General features: G+C 39.3%; 4 protein-coding genes across 4 annotated transcripts; all 4 read right to left on the bottom strand.

The window, feature by feature from the left end:
• Positions 1-446: 446 nt before the first annotated feature.
• On the bottom strand, positions 447-1091 carry LOC131321157 (uncharacterized). Its single transcript, XM_058352164.1, has one exon. It carries the CDS (start codon positions 1089-1091, stop codon positions 447-449), a length of 645 nt encoding a protein of 214 aa, XP_058208147.1.
• A 434-nt stretch (positions 1092-1525) lies between these two features.
• LOC131321155 (uncharacterized) lies at positions 1526-2140 on the bottom strand. The gene is made up of 2 exons (XM_058352163.1): positions 1890-2140; positions 1526-1672 (listed from the first exon to the last, which is right to left on the bottom strand). Exons 1-2 carry the CDS (start codon positions 2073-2075, stop codon positions 1526-1528), a joined length of 333 nt encoding a protein of 110 aa, XP_058208146.1. The 5' UTR covers positions 2076-2140.
• A 4520-nt stretch (positions 2141-6660) lies between these two features.
• LOC131318743 (DNA glycosylase/AP lyase ROS1) lies at positions 6661-13768 on the bottom strand. Its single transcript, XM_058348693.1, has 8 exons — positions 12121-13768; positions 11891-12013; positions 11540-11600; positions 11167-11299; positions 11015-11080; positions 10682-10796; positions 10547-10585; positions 6661-6956 (listed from the first exon to the last, which is right to left on the bottom strand). The coding sequence occupies exons 4-8, from the start codon at positions 11227-11229 to the stop codon at positions 6793-6795; spliced, it is 447 nt and encodes a 148-aa protein (XP_058204676.1). The 5' UTR covers positions 11230-11299; positions 11540-11600; positions 11891-12013; positions 12121-13768; the 3' UTR covers positions 6661-6792.
• Positions 13769-19279: 5511 nt separating this feature from the next.
• LOC131318742 (uncharacterized) lies at positions 19280-21061 on the bottom strand. The gene is made up of 3 exons (XM_058348692.1): positions 20543-21061; positions 20155-20458; positions 19280-20065 (listed from the first exon to the last, which is right to left on the bottom strand). The coding sequence occupies exons 1-2, from the start codon at positions 20859-20861 to the stop codon at positions 20235-20237; spliced, it is 543 nt and encodes a 180-aa protein (XP_058204675.1). The 5' UTR covers positions 20862-21061; the 3' UTR covers positions 19280-20065; positions 20155-20234.
• Positions 21062-21079: the final 18 nt, after the last annotated feature.

The raw sequence follows: 21079 nt of genomic DNA, 5'->3' as shown, positions 1-21079 counted from the left end.
ATGAGGGAATGGGGAATGGGGAAAGTGTGTTATGTGTATATATATATATGTGTATATAAAAAGGGGAAGAAGAGAATGGGGAGATATAATAATGGGGTAGATTTGGTAATAGTTTAGTTAAGATTTTAGTTTAGGATTTAGTTAGGTTTAAGCTTGAGTAAAATGATCCAGTGTACAAACACGCATACAATAAAGAATTATTTCGTCGGACACACGCGTGTACAATCAATTATGGAATTAAAATTTAGTGTGACGACATAATAATTTTTCCGTATTAAATAAACTAACGAGCAAAAATTATATTTTTGTTTTGATGATTATTATTATTTATTAAAAATACCGGGTCTTTACAATCTATCCCCCTTAAAACAATTTCGTCCTCAAAATTAAGACGTAGCTTCGATTTGAAACAGTTGTGGATAGTTGGCTTTCCTTGTGTCCTCGCGTTACCAAGTTGACTCCTCTAGTCCGCAGTGTCGCCATAAAACCCTGACTAGTTTGATTGTTCGCCCTCTGGTAACCTTTTCTCCATGATACTGGATTTCCATTAGCTGATCCTCAAAAGTCGTATCCTCATCCAGTGTGACTTCCTCCCAATTGAGCACGTGAGTGGGATGAGCCATATATTTCCGTAGCATAGAAACATGGAAAAGACGTGAACTTGGCGATCTGCGGCGGTAAAGTAGGCTTATCTCTCCAATTTGCTCCAAAATTTCGAAAGGACCAATGTAGCGAGGCGATAACTTCCCTTTCTTGCCAACTCGGATGATTCCCCTTCGCAGCTTGATTTTTAAGAATACGTGATCTCCCATGCTAAATGTCAAAGGCCTTACTCTCTTGTCAGCATAACTCTTTTGTCTATTCTGCGAAGTCAAAAGTCGCTCCCTGATCACCTTTACCTTCTCAGTAGTTTCTCGGACTAGCTCAGATCCAAACAGAGCATCTTCTCTAACCTCGGTCCAATAGATGGGTGATCGACATGGTTGTCCGTACACTGCTTCATAAAGGGCCATCCCGATGCTAGCTTGGTAACGGTTGTTATAGGCAAACTCCCCTAGCGGTAGAGGTGTCAAAGGTGTCTGTCGTGTCATGTCGTGCCATTCAACTTCCGTGCCAACCGTGCTTCGTGCCGTGCCGTGCCGTGCCCGTTTACTTCATCGTGACATGGCGTGCCGTGCCGTGCCGTGCTTTAAGCGTGCCTTGCTGGGCCATTTTACTTTATCATGCTGTGTCGGGCCGTGCCTTTTTAAAATCGTGTCGTGTCGTGCCGTGCCCAATTAATTAATTGTGACATGTCGTGCCGTGTCTTTTTTTGTCGTGTCGTGCCATGCCTTTTTTGTCGTGTCGTGCCGTGCCTTTTTTGTCGTGTCATGTAGTGCCGCGCTTTTTTGAATCGTATCGTGCCGGCCCGTTTACTTAATCGTGTGTCGTGCCATACCGTGCCTTATTTATCATGCCGTGTCATACATTAGTTTTATTTATCATCATAGCCAAAAACTAGGATTGTCTCTGTGGCTTATTCATTTCAGACTAAAATGAGACACACACACCATAGTGCAGTTATATAGTATGCAAGACCACCAACAGGGACAGATTGCCCAGAATATTCATATTCCTTCAATTTGCCCAACAAGTTCTCAAGGAAATTTCCACTGTATCTCCAGTAAAGCAACTGCAAAGGACGAAAATCATATTAACTCAGAATCTACATCTTTGACAGGCAAACTATTTCTCTATCTATGCTAATCCATGAACTTTTAAAACCAGTATGATATTCGTGCTAACGGGTGAATTTAAACCTTTTCCCTTGTGTTGGATTCTCATATTAATACTAGGGCAAGGGAAAATGACTTCAATTCGTGCATAGAACCAGAAACAAGTTACAGTACCTGGGAAATGAAGTAAAGATTGGGGACAAGTACTGACTGCAGAATGATGGGCATATTGGAGGTGTAGAACAGCTTGATGGGATATGAACCCCGTTGTCCACGAGCATTCTTTGACCTCATAGGCAACACCACAAATTGCACCAAATCGCAAAAAATAAAAAGTAAAAAAACTTTCCAAAATCCCATGTACAGTCGACAATCAGTGCATATAGACTTGGGGAGAGAGAGAGAGAGAGAGAGAGAGAGAGAGAGAGAGAGAGAGAGAGAGAGAGAGAGAGAGAGAGAGACGCACCACTGTAGAGTATCACAGTCGTAGATCGCTAGAGTCACGATTGACAGACTCGACACCCACGGGAGTGAGAGAGAGAGAGAGTGGGCTGTGAGTGAGAGTCCAATAGTTGAGTTTGAGAGAGTGAGAGACGGAGACGACTTGAGAGTTGAAAGTGAGAGACAGAGAGAGTGGGCTGCTACTGCTAGGGCTTCATCTGAATCATCTCATTCTATTTATACTAGTGTGTGATCATGTGCATTAGTTGCACCATAATCCATATGCACTCAATAATGGAAATTTCTCGTAAAGTCTTATAATGCATTACTCGAGGGCCGCCTGAGCTGTTTTTTGAATATCGGAACCGTTTACCTTTTATGTGGGAGTGATTATATCATTTGTGCAAAAAAAATGAAGTAAATTGGTTATTGATATACTTGATCGCACATAACAAAAAAATTCCTATTAATGAATTTACATTCCGATGAAAAGGCTTCCAAAACCCGATAGACCCAAAAATTTGGTAGAGTGATTAAAACACTAAGAACAACAAAATGAACGGTATGGATCACAATTATATCGTGGTCGTGTGGCTAGTGTACATTAGACTATAGTAGAATATCTAGGGTTAGAACTAAGTAAGTTCAGTGCATAGATTTGAAAGGTAGTTACAGACTCATTTTTTCCTAATGTTCGATCTAAACCGTTACGATTTAACATATTATCAGTTATATCATTTTGGCCCAAAGTGGAGATAATTGGATGTGGGTAACCATACGATCAGATCACATTCGGTTCTTTTAAAGGCATTAAAGTCATATAATGGACCACTCTAGGGCCGTTTGAGCTATTTTTTTAAAATCGGAACCGTCTACCTTTTACGTGGGAGGGATTATACCATTCATGTCAACAATCAAGCAAATTTTTTATCGTTACATACTTGATCGGACTGATTCGGACGTCAAAAAAACCATTCAAACAATGATTTCGTGTCTCGTTGAAAAAGTTTTCAAAATCCGATAGACCAAAAAATTAATGAGAATGATTAAAACACCAAGAAAGACAAAATGAACGATATCGATCATCGTGATTGTGTTACGATCATAATCATCATGATTGTGTTACGATCACAAGCCATTTGATGTCACCCTCTGTCCAATTTGAATCACTAGTTCTACAGCCCACCACTGCCCACCCCTCGGCCTCGCAGGTTGTGATTAAAGTATTTTGATCGTGATTGTGTTACGATCACACACCTCATTTTTTTCATGACTTCATTTTTTTTTAAATTGATCTTTTTAAATTAATATTTTTTATAATCATTTTATTTTGAAACTTTTTCTCCCCTTATTTTGATAAGTTTTAACTTGATATAATTCACTAACACAAACAAAAAATAATTTATTTTCACAAAAAAATTGATACTTTTTTTTTAAAATCTTTATTAGATAAAACGCAATGTATATGTGTGGTAATTGGTATATTATAATTTTGATTCAAATTTTTTTAATCATAAAAAATATTTTAAAAGCTTATTTTAGTTAAATAAAAAGAAAAGATTAATAAATTATTGGATTATCAAAAAATACATAGAAATAAAGTAAAGTATAATCTAAAATCCATTGTTTATTTATTAACATATATTTTTTGGTTTTTTCATGCTTCGTGCCGTGTCCGACGAGAACCGTGTTGTGTCGTGCCTGTGCCCGACTAGAACCATGTTGTGTTATGCCATGCCCGTCCTACTTCCGTGCTCATGCTTGTGCCGTGCCTGGCTAGAACCGTGTCATGACTCGTGCCCCATCCCACTTCCATGTCGTGTCCGTGCCGTGCTCGTCTAAGACCGTGCCGTGCCGTGCCAGGCAAACTTCCGTGCCATGTCCGTGCCGTGCCCGTTTAAGACCGTGTCGTGCCAGGCCAACTTCCGTGCCGTGCCATGCCCGTGTCTTTCCCTCACTTCCGTGCCTGTGCCGTGCCACGTGCCCACTAAGACCGTGTCGTGCCGTGCTCTGCCAGGATTAAACCGTGTTTGTGCCGTGCCGTGCCACCTTCAAACGTGTCGTGCCCGTGCCGACCCGTTTGACACCTCTACCTAGCAGTAGCCTAGCAGTAGGTGTCTCTCCCAACTTCCTTTAAAATCCAACACACAAGCTCGAAGTATGTCCTCCATGGTTTGAATCCTCCTCTCCGATTGTCCATCAGTTTGAGGGTGAAAAGCTGTGCTCAGGTGGATCACTGCTCCCAATGCTTTATGCAGGCTTCCCCAAAAGTTAGAGGTGAAGCTAGGGTCTCGATCAGAAACTCTAGATGCCGGCACTCCGTGCAATCGAATAATCTCATTGATGTAGAGTCTGCTGTAAGATTCCCTGCCTCTTAGATGGTGGATGATACTTTTCCCCAAAAGGAATGAGAAGATTACAAAAAATGTTCGAAAGGTCTCAACATGAGCAAAATGTCCAAAGGTCATAGCACCAAATAGAAAGTACGAATAGTTCCTCTTCCACGAATTGAGGTTCATTTAGGTTTGAGTTGGAGTTGGAACATGAGGACAATGAGGATTAAGTTAACCAAAGTAACTCAATGATTTGGAATTGAAAGTTCCATCATTGCAATAATAGTGTTGATTAAAGGTTTAACAAGCGAGTGAAACAAACAAGTACTTGGGCTTCAAAACATTGCAATGGAATAAATAAGGCAAGTTCTTTTAAGAAATATAGATCTACCGCAATAAGTTCTGAAAGATTACAAGGTCCAACGATGAAACCGAATTAGATATTTATTTTGCACCATATTGGCCAAATGCGTTTCCAAAACAAGCATCTAACCCTAGATATTTAAAAGAAAGGAAAAATAATGGGCACAAGGGAAGAGTAAACAATGACTTTTGAATCCAAAAATAGAAAAAGTCACTAATAGAACGATGATTGGATCTTACTAGCTCAAGGCATGATACAAAGCTCAAGGAAAATGAAGCATAACAATAATATGTTCGTCCAAGGATTTGACAACTCCAACATTGAAAATTGAAGTACATTTACAGAATTAGAGTTTTGTAAGGTCGGACACATGTCTTGTTGTGATATCAAAAGAATTGAAGGTTGTGGATAGCTGATAATGTGCTAGTCAAAAATAAACGAGGATTGCTCCAAACATGCAGTATTCAATGGATCAGAAAGGTTATACTCATAATTGAGTAAATTGTTGACTTCAAATCAAATTAAGAAAGGTTGGAACAAAATAATCTTTAGGAGTACCCAACTCACAAAAGAAAATGTCACAAAAGTTAGGTGCTTGGAATAGACAAGGAGTTCAACGATTTGAGCTTTAGTTGAAGTTGCAGCTCTAACAATGGAGAGTCATAATGAAGGTGATTTTAAGAAAAGCCAAGAGAGATTGAAGGCAGCGGGCAGTTAAGATACAATCGATTGAATGAGAATGGAGACTTAGATGAATAATCGTCAATAGCTCGTTTACCCCCCTTAAAAAAAAAATAGAACTTCATTGCAAGAGAATGGTTGCCACTTTCTCAGATATTCACGACCTTGAGCTCTTCCTAGTCTGTTTGAACTATGATGGTGCCGTTGTGGAATTCAGTTTGCATAGTATATAGCTAGGTGATGATTTCGAATCTCTAACAGCATAATGTTTTTATCCGTCGATCTATCTACTATCTCGAGGGGTCTACGACGCTTGAGGTTGGGGTGTCAAAATAGTCAGTGTGACAATCGCTTGCAGAAGTTGAATAACCTCCATGTTACTCGGTATCACATTGGGCTTCATGTTGCGTTGACCTCAAGATTGGCGTAAACATGTTGATGACGTGTTACTCGGGGTGTCAAAATAGTTGGCATTGGGGTTTATACGAAGTTAGGGGTTTCTAATTATGGCTGGCAGCATTTTGAAATTGCAAGAATAAAACAAATTTTCTATACAAAATGACTTGCAAACATTCCCTTTTCCCTTCTTTTTTTTAAACAAACAATTAAAGTATTTATGTAGAAAGTACTACATGCCTATGCAGAAAATGCACATGGCCAAACACGTGATTACTACAATTAGCCCTAACTGCAAGTCATACATTCAAGACTTAAGTTTTCTCACGGTACGTTCACACAATGACCCTACCCTTTCCAACTTATCTCTGATTGTAGCTTAGACGAGGACGGAAAAATCATCTTTCAACAGGTACTTAATTTCCTAAGTAGCCTCGATGACCTCAATCTCTTCTCCCACGATTGTCAAGGTCTATCACATCGTCTTCGAACGAGAACTTTTTGACCACGTTGATCGGCTTTTCAATCTCTTTCTTGGAGACGTTGACTTCAGTACTTTGATGGAGTTGCTTCAGGCAACAAGACATATTTATATGCTACTCTTATAATAAAATGAAATATCGTATAGTAGCTAAGACAATAGGTAGATTAACTACCCCGGACAACACTCTTGGAAAATATTCTACCCAATCTACCCAAGCCCGAGAGTTTGAACCTAAAGCTCTGATACCATTTGTAAAGCTCCGAAATTCGGAGACATTAATAAACATTACAAAGATTATTTTCACAAAAGGGTTTCATAGATTTACTACATCACCATTTCAAAAGCATATGTCATTATATTACAACCGTTTCAAATAAATCAAAATATTACAATTTCCAAATAAACTTGGAAGATTCTAAAAAAAAATCGACTTAAATTAATCAGAGCGACTATGCGCACGGAAACCAAGGTTTTCAGCTTCTTCCTCAATAGGATTGAACTCGATCTTGAATCGTACGACACTTCTGTTCCGTCTTCAGTACCTAACGTTCGAGTTACCAGTGCAACATAGTACCATGATCAATGATGCTCAGTAGCCAAAACCCACCCGAAACCATAAAGTCAAGCAACAAGATATATAATGGGAATGCAATAAGAATAACATCAAAAGATAACAAATCCATTATTTCATTACTATTCTTTAACCTAAGTGAAATCTCAAATCTTATCCACAGATCCGTTCCTACCCATAACCTCTGGCACAAACACTGTGTGGTCCGACTCCCTTTTTCCAGATCCGGATGAAAGATACCTAAGTTATATACTTTGTATCCCATCCGCGACCATAAGTTCGGAAAAAACTTCACCGGATGCGCACGCGAGCACATTCAAGCCCGGATTGTGACACAAGCACAATACCACCCTTATGTCCCGTCCCAACATCCGAGAGCCGACCACCACCATGCCGTACCCAGGGTTCGAAAATTCATACTTTCAACAAATCACTACCAATCATTCATCAACAATGCATCACCACAGATTCCAAACCAGGATTGCCCGGAATCCAAAATCACATCCTCTCACATTATCCATTTTCCATTAAACCTACTTTCACGTCTAATATGTTAAAGCCGCACATCGCAACCAACCCCGGGAACCTATTCGTCCAATCTATCAGTACAACAGCATTTCACATAGTTCAACATTTTTCGAAACTTGCTCACAGGCTATAACAACAATTAAATTCGTGATAATAACAAATCATGCGATAAGGCTAAACACGCGAATAATTTATCATATGTTAATTTTAATCATGCAATTCAATAGCTCGAATAAGCATACCACATGCTATAAATATTTAACCTTGCGATAACACAAATCATGCGATTAAAATAAATTAAGTTATTTCTTTTATTCTCTCTTTTCATTTTCAAACTAAAGTCTACGTTTAATCTACATCATCTCAAAGTGTAGACAATATTAGAATAGATCTCACTTGTAACAAAGCTAGGATCAAATCGAAACTAATTAATTTTGGGGCTTAAACGATTCGCTTTTAATACACTAGGGTAGGATTTATAAACTAAACACACCTGCGGGACTAAACTGTAAATAATCCAAAATATTTTAGAAAGAAACAGTGGCCATGGATTCGAAAATTTTAGTGGTTCTCGGCCGGCGGCGTCAGAATCGAAAACTGATTAACCTCGAGACTTAATACTAACCTTAACCACTCGGAAGTTAGATTTATAAGCTCTTAAATCATGAGGGGCTAAACCGTGATCTATCCAAAGACTTTCAAAAAGAAACAGAAGCCTGCACGTTCGGTAAAACAGTGGCCGCCTGGCCTGGTTTCGATCGGGGATGTCAAGTTCGAATCTTATCATACCGAAACACGAAATAATCAATACAGAATATAATATATATTTAGGGAGGTGAGTTCGGACTACCTCTCGTCCAGCGAAACGGTTTACGGAGTGATTCGGTGGTGGGTCGAAGCGGCGGCGGAGCTTGGTCGAAAGGTGGTAGTGTTGGTGGTACCCGGCTGGTGGAGGTGGGTCCAGAATGACGGTGGAGCTCGGCAGTGAGGTGAGCTCGGCTGGAGGAGGTGGGTCCGGTGGTGGGTGGCGGCTGCTACGGAGAAGGAGAAGCCGAGAGAGGTGGTGGTTCGCAGCTGAAGAGGAGGAGGTGGCTACCAACGGTGGTTGGCGGAGGTGGTGCCGAGAGATGGAGGAGGGACCAAGGAAGGATAGAGGAGGTGGAGGCCGAAGGTGGTGGTTATGGAGGTGGTGTGGTATATGATGGAGGTGTGATGGCGACTGGACCAGAGGAAGAGGAGGCAGGAGGTGGCTACTGGACCGGTGGGGGATGGCCGGCTCTCTCTCTCTCTCTCTCACAAGAGGGGGTGGGGAATGGGGAAAGTGTGTTGTTTGTATACAATAAAGGGGAAGAAGAGAGTGGGGAGATATAATAATGGGGTAGATTTGGATCGGATATGAGGCATGAGGGGGGGGAGTGGGGCTACCGAATTTGGCAGAGGGAGAGGGTGATGGAGTATTGGTTTGGTAATAGTTTGGTTAGGATTTTAGTTTAGAATTTAGTTAGGTTTAGGTTTGAGTAAAATGATCCAGTGTACAAACACGCATACAATAAAGAATTATTTCGTCGGACACGCGCGCGCACAATCAATTATGGAATTAAAATTTAGTGTGACGACATAAATAATTTTTTCGTATTAAATAAACTAACGAGCAAAAATAATATTTTTGTTTTGATGATGATTATTATTATTTATTAAAAATACCGGGTCTTTTCACATAAATATACACATGGCATGTCCCCCTCTGCGTCCGTGTCCCCATTTTTTTAGAATTCCAATGTCCCCGTGTCTGTGTCCGTGCATCATTGCATGTTTGTGTGCGACATGTGTCGGACAACAAAGCGTGTCTGACACTACTTTTTCCGTATCCATAATCGAAAAATGAAAATCTTATTTCATATGCTAGTCCAACACTCTTTTTGCAACATGTTTGACACTTTTTGGTATCTAGGATGAAGAAATAAATATGTTACCAACAGTTCAAATGACACTCAAAAACATCTTAGTATCATATCGGTACAGTATTCAAAGTTCAAAACATACTCCTATTATTTTGTACTAATAATATTTCATATTGAGTTTTTTTTAAAAGATTTATTGAGGATTCATAGCTATGCCATTGCCCTATGTTTTCTAAAAATTTCTCCAGTCTCGTGTCAATCTAGAATCTTCATGACTTATTGTATCTTATCTATTATTTAGTTTGGCATGTAAACTTATGTGTCATACGTCCATGAAAATATATTTTGATATACATATCATTGAACATATCCCGTGCTATGTCCTGCATTTTATCAAAATAACTTATCAGGGTCTCCGTATTGTGTGTTATCCATGTCCCATGTCCGTATATTTGCTTCTTAGAACTTAACGAACCGAGCCCTTACTAAGCAAAGCCTCATGTAGCTCGCAAGCGACTTGGTTTGTTTGCAATGCTACTTGGCAACAAGTGAGGAAAGTCTATGGAGATATGGCAACTACTTAGTACCCTATATTGGGGGCGGGGGATGATACAATGCAAGATGATCATGATCATCGTGCTTGCTTCTTCATTAGAGAGCCATGGATCAAAATTTCATTGGTTTTCATTAGCACGGAATCACAAATGTTTCACAACATTTCGGCAAGGTTTGTCAACATGACAACTTTTGTGAAACGACACAAGTATAATAAATAGTAAACGGAAATGTTGGAAACATAAATTGAAGTTAAGAATAAGGCTGAGATAGAAGTAACTATGATTTTAATAAGTCCAATAGCTGGTGAGGTAGAAAAATACTTTTGTTCCACAATTCATAGCAAGGCCAGTTAGTGTGCATCAGATTTCATTGTATTTTCAATTTTGGTGTGTTTCACTATATTTAACTTGCACTTCATTTCGGTGTTTGGGAAAGGAATAATGTTTTAACCATCCTGGCGGAATCATATGTGACTTTTTTCCTTGAAAAATTAACCTTTTAAGATTAACATTTGTCAATTCGTATTGGATTCGGATATGGAGAAAGGCAAGACCAAATTCTATGAAATCCATACCTCTCCAAAAGCAGTATTGAATTCCCTCTGATGTTAGGCCTGGCAAAGGACATATTAATTTTCTGAGGCAGATTCTAAGGTTCATACTTGCTAAAAATGATGGAATTTAACATTTACCGCCGAAAGGTCTATTACCTTTGAAAATTGTTGATACAGAGGTCCCAATGTAAACTGTACGTCTTGGCAAATTCCATATCCATGCCCTTGGAACATCAATTGGGTTAAGACTGGATTCATGATCAGCAAACATCTGCAATAGTGGGACTTATCTCATAATATGATCTCTAATCAAATAATGCATGGCTTTAGCATTGCAAAAGTACAAGCTTCAACACATTCGTAATCTATTTGTTGGTTGGTTGTGAGGTTATCAAGCTGCAGCATGTTCTATCTGAAGTGACAGCACTGTCACACAAACAGCGACTCCTAATGGTAACCAGAGAAATCATATAGCAAGAATCAGATTACCTCATTAACTTGGAAGTATGTGCCATTTAGCGGAAAGCTCACCCTCATTACTGTTCTACATGGAATCTGCACATGAGATCAATATCAGTAATTAGCGCATCTGGCCTTGCATGCAACTTTTAGAACTATTGCATATTTCTTGTATTCCTCACCAAGATTGTCCCTTTAACTGTATGGGCATCTGCTTCTCTCATACTATTGCACGAGAAGCACATTTTCTCATTGCAGAGTTTGCCTGATTCTTGAGACCCACACCTTCATTCTGGACTGAATTTGCTGTTTCACCTGGTAGAAACAATGTCAAAGTAGATGAAAATAACTAGCACTTGCCAAAACTATAATAGCATTGCACTGTCCCTTGGATTCTTATGATGATAGGGACATATTGTAAGCACAAAATTATGTCCTTGTACGTATGAGAGTACGTTTGAACTCCTCCATGATGGTATACGATGCCTAATGGTTTATAGAACAACTAAGGTAGCACAGGCTTATAGTTTCCATTGTAATGTATCTTTTGCATACCTGGTGCCCATATAGCAACAAGCAGATATGGGCTTGGATCATCAGGTTCTCATTTATCCAGCTGAATATTGAGAGGGCAATAGTTAGTTGGAACCAAGCTGCGTTGTATATAGGCAAATCAAGACATAGGAGGAATAACTAACTGGCCCCATTTAGGAGAGGGTGTGGATCCGGAAGTTTGTACCGGCAACAGGATGGAAGGAGTTAATTGTACACGGAAAAATATTTGTACTGAGAATTAAGTGTCTAAATGACTTTGTGTAGCTGATGATACATTGATTTTACAAAACATTCTGTGATCAACATGTCTTGGTTAATCAGGCAAGTATCAACCTGATACAAGTAAGTTACCTGCTAGGTTTTGTATTTTTGCGTCTTTCATTTCGGAAAGAGTTCACAGCTGTTGTCTTCTGGACAGTATTGGTACAGTCAGCCTTTATCAGCAGCTGATATGCAGACCTCGTCATATATACCCTTAGGAATCCAATATATGTAAGCGCTAAGCAGACTCAGTTTTGCTGTACTAGTATTTGTCTGTTATAAACTAACATTTAAGATGTAGTTGGAAGATGCGTACTTACACTTGGTGCTATGTGCGTAGTCGACTCACATTCTTCAGTTTCAGTGTAGGGATCAAAGCAGCCTGTGGATACAAAGCAACTAAAGCTTTGGACGTATCACCCTCTCGCAGTTCCATCTTTTCTTGCACGTAGTTATGTAGATTCAGCGTGAACTCTTCAAGGTTGAGTTTGATTGTAGGAATTTCGTCAGGATCCTCATAAAACACATCTTCGATGTCACTACTGGTGTTGGTTCAGCGTGAACTCTGCAGTTTCTGGTTCTGGACCTTCTGGTGTTGCTGGTTCCTCGACAATAGGTTCACAGTTCCTCAAAACTGATCCGATCTCTTTCGGTTCATTTCTATCAGCTGTTAGTAATGGAATGGGCCTGATTCCTATTGTAGCGCTTCTGTCAGTGGCTGCTGGAGTTGTTGAACCCACTATACTTTTCTCTTCTAGACTTGGGAGGGCAAGCCTTTAGAGGTGTCAAATGGGCCGTACCGGCACGATACGACACGGGCACGGGGTAGCACGGCACGTCACAGGCACGGTATTGGCCTGGCACGGCACGGGCACGGCACGAAAGTTGGCCTGGCACAGCACGGCACGACACGGGCACGGGCACGAAAAGTGGACAGGAACGGCACGGCATGGCACGGTTCTAGCAAGGCACGGGCATAGGCACGAGCATGGGCACGAAAGGGCACGGCACGAAGCAAGGGAAAAAAAATTAAATAAGCCACATGGTTTTTTTTTAAAATTTTTAAAAAATTAAACAATTTCTATTCCGTTAAAAATATTTGTTTACCTATTTTTAAAGGTAAACAACTAAGATATTTAATTTTTTTTAAAAAACAATTTATTAAAAAATCATGTTTTTAAAAAATCATTTTTTTACTTTTAAAAAACTATCAAATTTTATTCGGTAAAAATATTTGTTTTGTTTTTGTTAGTAAAATTAAATAGGCTTTGGACCTTTGGTTTGCAAATTTAACATTACAATACAAGATAACAAGTAAAATTAAAAAAACTTATCAAAATATTTATGGTGCAAGAGTAATTTAATATGAAAGCAAATGTTAGGGCAGACTAAAACGACATGACTTAAAACGGCCCGGCCCGGCCCGATTCGACACGACACGACACGACACGATTAAGTAAATGGGCCGGCACATCTTGACACGATTGAAAACGGCATGGCACGACATGATTTAAGAAAACGGACCGGCATGACATGACACGACACGATTTAAGAAATTGGGCCGGCATGACACGACACGATTTCAGAAATGGGCCGGCACGACACGACACGATTGACAAATGGCATGGCACGGCACAACACAATTTAAGTAAACGGGCCGGCACGGCACGACACGATTGACAAACAGCACGGCACGGCACGACACAGCACGATTTAAGTAAATAAAGTAAACGGGCCGGCACGGCACGGCATGAAGCACGGTTAGCACGAAGTTAAACGGGTCGTGCCGGCACATTTGACACCTCTACAAGCCTTGCACGCCAAAAACAAAGTTCAAGTATTCATATTGAGTATAAAATGCAAATAATTCATTGCAAGTGGGGTGCTAGTTTTTGCCACTGTTCAAAATGAAGATGAGTGGTTGCCACGTCCCCCCCATCCCCAACACCCACACCAAAAAAAACAAAAAAAAAGTATAATGTCCTGTTGTTAGATATGTACGAATGTGCTTTCCATTGAAAGAAAATCATTTCTATATGAAGTTTGAGAAAGTGGTACGCCGCATGCCCAACCTTGTTGCACATTATGGATCAGCTGTCGTGGATGACAATTTCAGAGTATGTCTTTCGAACAATAAAACATGTTCTAGGATCACTAGGGCATTTTTTTTTGTAGTTTTAGATTTTGTCTTAGCTAATCTTTACACCCTACATTTCTAGCTTCTTATATTTGGTTGTTTTCTCCTAAGGAAATTGTTGGGGGTTTAAATAGGAAAATCTTGTTCTCTTTGGATAGTTAATCTGATCATTTTTTGATGAAGGTGGTGTTGGAGCTTGTCCCACATTGGTTAAATATAACCTCCAAACCTAGTATATGAGACTGGGCAACCTCTCCACTCATTGCCAATTGGCTTTGAGTTGGATGCCTTAACATGGTATCAGAGCAAGGTTTTCGGAGACTTTTGAACAAGACTATATGTTGTTGATGGTTTGTGAAGCGGAGTCCCACATCGCTTAGGTACCAAAGTAATATGATGAATGCGTGAGGGCACCCTCACTTCAATAGTTAGCTTTTGGGGTTGAGTTCTACCCAAGACCGTGTAACATGGTATCAAAGTCGGGTATGCCAAGGATGGGTAGGGTGCGTGTCCCTGGCCTGCACGCGACAGGTACTGCTGAGTCAGCACACTAGGCGTGAGGGAAGGTGTGAAGCAAAGTCCCACATCGCTTGGGTACCAAAGTAATATGATGAATATAAGCGTGAGGGCACCCTCACTTCAATAATTAGCTTTTGGGGTCGAGTTCTACCTAAGACCATGTAACAGGTTCCCCCTTTGTTTGTCGTTAATAATTGATTGTTGTCGTATGTGTTGAAGTTTACCTCACCACGTGCAAGTCAGGGGTCGCACATGCGGGAGAGTGTTGGAACTTGTCCCACATTGATTGAATATAACCTCCAAACCTAGTATATGAGCTTGGGTGGCCTCTCCACTCATTGCCAATTGGCTATGAGTTGGATGCCTTAACAAGTGGGACTTCCAAAAGGTAGCTCACTCAGGTATTATTTTTTTCTAGTGAGGTAGGTTTTGTTCCTTTCACAAGGTTCTTCCATCCCCATCCCAAAATGGTTTTCCTAATAGAACAGCTCCCCTATTTGTAGACATCCAAAGGGCATAAATAGGGGGGATTCAACAAGTAAAAGCACATGATCTTGCTCTTCCCAAATTTATGAACAAAATGGAATACGTTTATTTGTTTTCATATATAATATTGTTCCACATGATGTTCAGTCGGTTCCAGGCCTTTTCATTTTGTTTTCCTACATCAGATAATTAAGTGGCCAAAGTATTAAGGATGTTACCAACTTACCATATGATCCCCTCTCCTATGGCTACATTAGTCAAGCAATTGAAATATTGTTCATATACCTCCACCTATTTTGCCTCTATTCTTCCACTTTCTCTTTCCTATTTTTCTAGCAAAATTAGTCACATTTGGATATAGGTTCAATATTTCCTCTTTATTTCTCTAAAAATATCTGATAAACAAAACATTCATGCATATTCGGTACTTAAGAGTTTCTTTTTGGATTTTGTTAAAAACTTAAAGGTTTATTTCCAAGACATACGATCGATTTTTTGACCTTGCAATATGTGAGTACATGTATTGTGTCATGGTTCTAAATGATGGAAACAAAAACACCTCAAATGTCATTGCCTTTGATGCATCTAGAGTTTTGTTTGATTTGCTTTTTGAGTGGGGTTTTTGGAGTAATGATTGGAGAGAGACAGAGAAATGAGAGTAATAATTGGATAGAAAACTTATTGGGGAACACAGTCCTAAATTCTTAGTATCTTCTAGGATTGCATCGGTTCTTTTTTTACTTAAACTGGATTTTTAAGAAACTAATGATAATGTTCTTTTCCAAAGGACGCATGTTGAGAGTGGTTCAAACATTTGTGTCCTGGGTCCAAACCTAAGTGTGTTAAATTTTTTTCAAATTTTCTTTCCCGCTCTAAGTGTGTGCTGGAAATTGTGACCTCCTTCGTGACTAGTTGAGCCAGTGGTTTTCCAACTAACTCATTTTGAGGACAAAATAACACTCATTATGTGGTTAATTTTCCTCTTATTTTTTTCTTCTGTCATAGTTTTAGGACCTAATAGCAATTGACTTACATCAATAACTTTCGAATAAATGCATAAGCGGTCATCTCTTTGACAACCACCCTCCGTCCCTCCCCTTCTAATGAGTATATACTGCTTGTTTTTCTAGTCAAGTAGTGCTTATGTTCCTCAGATATTTAAATGTTACTAAATTGAGTGTCCAACTTTTGAGCTGAGCTTTGATCCAATAGGTAATGATGATGATAATGCTCCTGGTTATCAACTGAAAGTGTTTTTGAACGAAGGTTGAATGGTATACCTTGCAAAAGCACTTGCAAAGTGTCTGCAGTCTCCTCTCATTGGACACGCATTGCAGTTTTGTTTGCTCTTTGTACAGAAAACCTGTATAAATATCCAGGAATGAATCATCACTGTCAGTGCCTATCTAGGGGACACAAGCCACACCTATTTTCAAAATAATAAAGATATGAATATGACAAAAATACAAAGAATTATACTTACTATGCAAATAGTTTCTTACATAAAATGTCAGATGAACTGATACAATATCACTAAAGCACCAAAGAAATGGCAGTAATTCAACAGTGAAAGATTTTTCACTATGGAATTTAAGCTTCACAAACATCAAAATTAGTTTGACCTGTTTCTAGATTCTGGAAATAGTACATTGGAAGGCCGAATGGCTGAAAGTACTTAGTTGGAGGTCCAGATGAGGATCTTTCGACAAGCATGTTGATTTGTGAAGGAAAAATTACATGATGGGAGGAAGTTGAAGATTTATCTTTGGGAAAATTGATTCCAACAGGCACATCGCAACATGGCTTTGAACGTGACTAAAATGAAATAACTTCAAAGGAAAAATTTGAGGAGTGCAACTGTGCCCATGCCCGAAGGCACAAATCAAAAGTATTGACATAAACTAATGAAAAACTTTCATGCACCCTCAACACTAAAATTACTTAATCTCAATTGAAGATATTACCCAAGGAATCAAAGCAAATACAAAATTGTTACAAAAATTAGGGAGCTGTTATTCAAGATTACATCAACACCACCACTATTTTTTCCCGTAACGTGTCAACAAAAGTGTACATGCAAGGAAACACAGTAAGATCACTAACAGTGATCAAAGCAAACACCAACCATATAATGAAGCTTCCTCCTTCATCTTCAAAGCACCAACTTAATCACTTCTGTAGCCAAAATAATTATTTTCCTTGCAACAACCTAAAGCCAAAATAAAAATCCAATTGATTGAAGTCAAAGATAAATTAAAAAGAAGCAAAGCTACATCAAAGAGCCGCAAGTAATCAACTAACTTCCTTTTTTTTTTAATAAGTAACTAACTAATAAATAAATCTCAGAGAAGCAAACAACTCAATAGGCAAAAAATAAATTAGTAACTTCATATGGAACAAAACCTTTCATTTTTACTTACCGATTGTTGCCCTACCCTTGAGCTGACCAAGTAACCCGGTCCCTTTAAAGATCCACCATCAAATATCAAGACATTAGAGAACCAACAAAGCCAAAATTAGAGGTATAAAATGTTCTATACATGCACAAATTTGGCCAAAAAAAAATAGCAAAAACAAAAGTTATAGACACTAGCAGGTTCAAGACCAAATAAATGAACATAGGACGGGGATCAAAATGCACACTCCCTTTCTCTACCTTCAAATGAGAAACAAATCCTCTACATCTAATTCAACGAAAGAAAAAATCACTGACCAACCCCAATCATTTCAGGAAGGGAAAAAAAAGTTAATAGGAAACTGTGCATTACCAAAGAAAGTTAATTGGTGTGACCGCAAATAGAAGCTAAAATCAATGCCTTTACAAAGGGACAAAAAGGAGGAGTCCAGCCGCGCTATCCTGGTGGACGGTGCAATTGCCATTGCAGTTTGTAGATGCAGCTGCGGCAAGGGAGGGAAGGTAACTGCGGTTGCCGGTCAACGACTTCAACCGGGTAGAGGATGAAAAGGACGAATTGTATATAACTATGGTAGAGACAGGAGCAGAAAGGGGGCAAGGGTTGAGGACAATATACGACAAACAAAGTTCATAGACAAACAAAGTTCTTGCAAAATTACCATAGGCAACTCCAACTCGGAAGAGATTTTATAATGAAGAATGGTATGCTATGGTTCTTACGTCATTGGTTTTACCACGTTGGCCATGTCATAGATCATCACCGCAAATCCATTCCTACAAACAGAACTAAACCAGTTTTTAGAAAGAAAAAAAGGAGTGGGGTATGAATATGTAAATTACCAGCGGTGACTGACACATGCAAAAATTGACCTATAACAAAGACGAAAAAAGAACTCCTCTGTATTGACCCAATGCTTGCAGTGCACTCATAGAAGATCAAAGTCATCAAACCCACATAAAATTCTGAACTTTTAACACGCAAATAATGAAGAACCCTACTTTACCCCCATGATCAAATAAAAATTATGGTCTCACAATGGCCTGTTACGAAGCTAATGGACACCAATTATGTCCCCTGCTTTACCATTCAAAATATTAGGTCCCCTTTGATCAATACAACACCAATTTCCTGTACAATAACAATCTTTAACCAAGTACTCAAGGTACTCCCATATCTCTTCTCACCAAAGTCTGTTTCCAAAAATATTTGAGTCAAATTGCATGCCGATGTTCTCCATAAAGCATGAATTAGATAAGGGTTAAATATCTACTTGCCCCTTAAACTAATCAACTTTTCTTTACTTCCCCCTCCAACTATCAATTGAACATACTTCCCCCTCCAACTACCAAATAGTTTACTCCTTCCATCCAATCCCTCATTCCCATCCAAATCCCAAACGGAAAACTTAACCCTCCATCCTTCAACAACCTATTAAAGGTTATTTATGCCATTAACCTACCAATCTATATGTATATGTATGTATATCACTTTCTTCCTCATCTGTTTATCAAAGTACACCCCCATTCCTACTGTGTTCGTCTCTCTCTCTCTCTCTCTCTCTCTCTCTCTCTCGCACCAAATTTATAGGTTGCATAGACTACAAGTTAATAAAGTTAAACTCCTTTCTAAGTTTTCTAGTGTTCCAAGTGGCAAATTCCTAGCATTGCCATGAATGAAATGAAACACCAATCTGTAAATTCCTTGCATTGCCATGAATGTAATGCACTCCAATTGCCAATCACCTATCTGTAATGGGGTTGTAGTATGAATAAATGAAATTTTTTGCTAGCATTGTGAATGCAGTCCGCTGGTTTCCATAGCCAAGCATTATGAATGCAATCTATGCATGCAGTAACAGTCCATGACAGTAGCAAAAAAAGAGCATAAAATAAGGCATCATGCTTCCATAAACCACAACAGTACCACAAAAATAATGGTTCCATAAAAGTAGTACCAAAACAAGGCATGAATAGCCATATAACAGTAGCACAAGCATCAACATAATACCATCAAAAGAAGGCTTTTACAGCCAAAACAAGGCTGAAAGAACAGTAGCAAAAGAAGCCATTTCCAAAACAGTATCAAAACAAGGTTGTGCCATAAAAGTAGCAAAAGAAGGCATTTCAGCCATTAACTGTATCAAAACAAGGCTGCACCATAGAAGTAGCAAGATAGAAATTTAAATAGCCGCACCTACGTCCCCTTCTAGCTGCTCCTCCCCTTGTAACTATACCACCCCTTCTAGAGGCGGCCTTCGGAATTCTTGAAGTTGCGGGTGTGGGCTGTGATGCTTGTGATGGCATAGTGAACATTGGTCGTGATTGTGGCTGACTGCAATGTATTTCTGTGGAACTCGGAGCTGTAAAGCCAGATGGGCAAGTCCTCACATTGTGCCCCTTTCCCCCACATCTTCTACAACTCAGTTTCTTCAGATTCCTTCTCATTTTCTTAGTTCCATCACTTGGAGCAGGTGGCTCATCTGCATCCCTTCTCCTGCATTTCTTGGGCCTCCCTCCCTTCCTAGTGTAATGTGGGGGTTGAATTGGTGGTTTGCTTGTCTGTTCCCACATATCCATTCAATTCATGGGGTAGATTACTTGCTTGTAGGTAGTGATGTAGGTCTGCTTCTAGTAGTATTTATGCACAATATCCTCAGGTTTTTTGTTTGACTCCCTCAAGACACAAAGTGCATGTGCACAGGGATACCTATGAACACAAAAGGCATTGACAATAGTTACAGAACTTAAAAAAATAAAAAATAAAAAATAAAAAGGGCATAACTTACAATGTATTACCTGTAAACTCCCATCTTCTACAAGAGCATGTATTGCCTGTCATGTCAACACAAAAATTGTTTCCATGAAAACCTCTAGTTTCAAACAGGTTGTCCCCAGTTAAGACAACAACGTACTCCTTGCATAGTGCAATGATCTTCTCGAACAACTTCACAATCTTTAGACATATCCTTTCCATTCATGGGGTAGATTACATGCTTGTAGGTATTGAGGTAGGTCAGCTTCTTGTAGTACTTATCCACAATATCCTCAGGTTTTTGGTTTGACTCCCTCAAGACACAAAGTGCATGTGCACAAGGGATACCTATGAACACACAAGGCATTAACATTAGTTACATAACTTAAAAAAAGAAAGAAATAAAAAAGGGCATAACTTACAATGTATTACCTACCAACTCCCATCTTCTACAAGAGCATGTATTGGCTGTCATGTCAACACAAAAATTGTTTCCACGAAAACCTCTAGTTTCAAACTGGCTATCCCCAGTTAAGAAAACAATGTACTCTTTCCATAGTGCAATGTTCTTCTCTAACAACTTCACAATCTCTGGACCTATCTGACCATGCCATTTTTTAACAGAATCCCTCCTCTTCACTAAATGCCTTATCATATAAATCCTAATCCTCTCTAGCATGGTTATTATAGGCTTGTCCCTAGCATCTAGTATTGCAGCATTGAATGACTCACACATGTTGTTCAACAGCATGTCACAATTTGGGGCGAAACTAAAATGTGATCAAGACTAGTGGTAGGGTTCACGCTTAGCAAGCCACTTAAAAGATGGCCCATCCTCTTTCTTGAACTCTTCCATAAGGGTTTTAAACCTCCCCATGTAGGTAGCCCTGGCCAGATTCCACAGCCTGTCTTTAAAAGCTTCATATGTACATATAAAAGTAAAAGAGTGTATCTTTGCCTGAGAGTAAA

Source organism: Rhododendron vialii, chromosome 3a (assembly GCF_030253575.1).
Source record: "Rhododendron vialii isolate Sample 1 chromosome 3a, ASM3025357v1".
NCBI classification, from domain to species: domain Eukaryota; kingdom Viridiplantae; phylum Streptophyta; class Magnoliopsida; order Ericales; family Ericaceae; genus Rhododendron; species Rhododendron vialii.
Note: the sequence above shows the minus strand (reverse complement) of the source record. Positions and strands in the feature narration are given on the sequence as shown.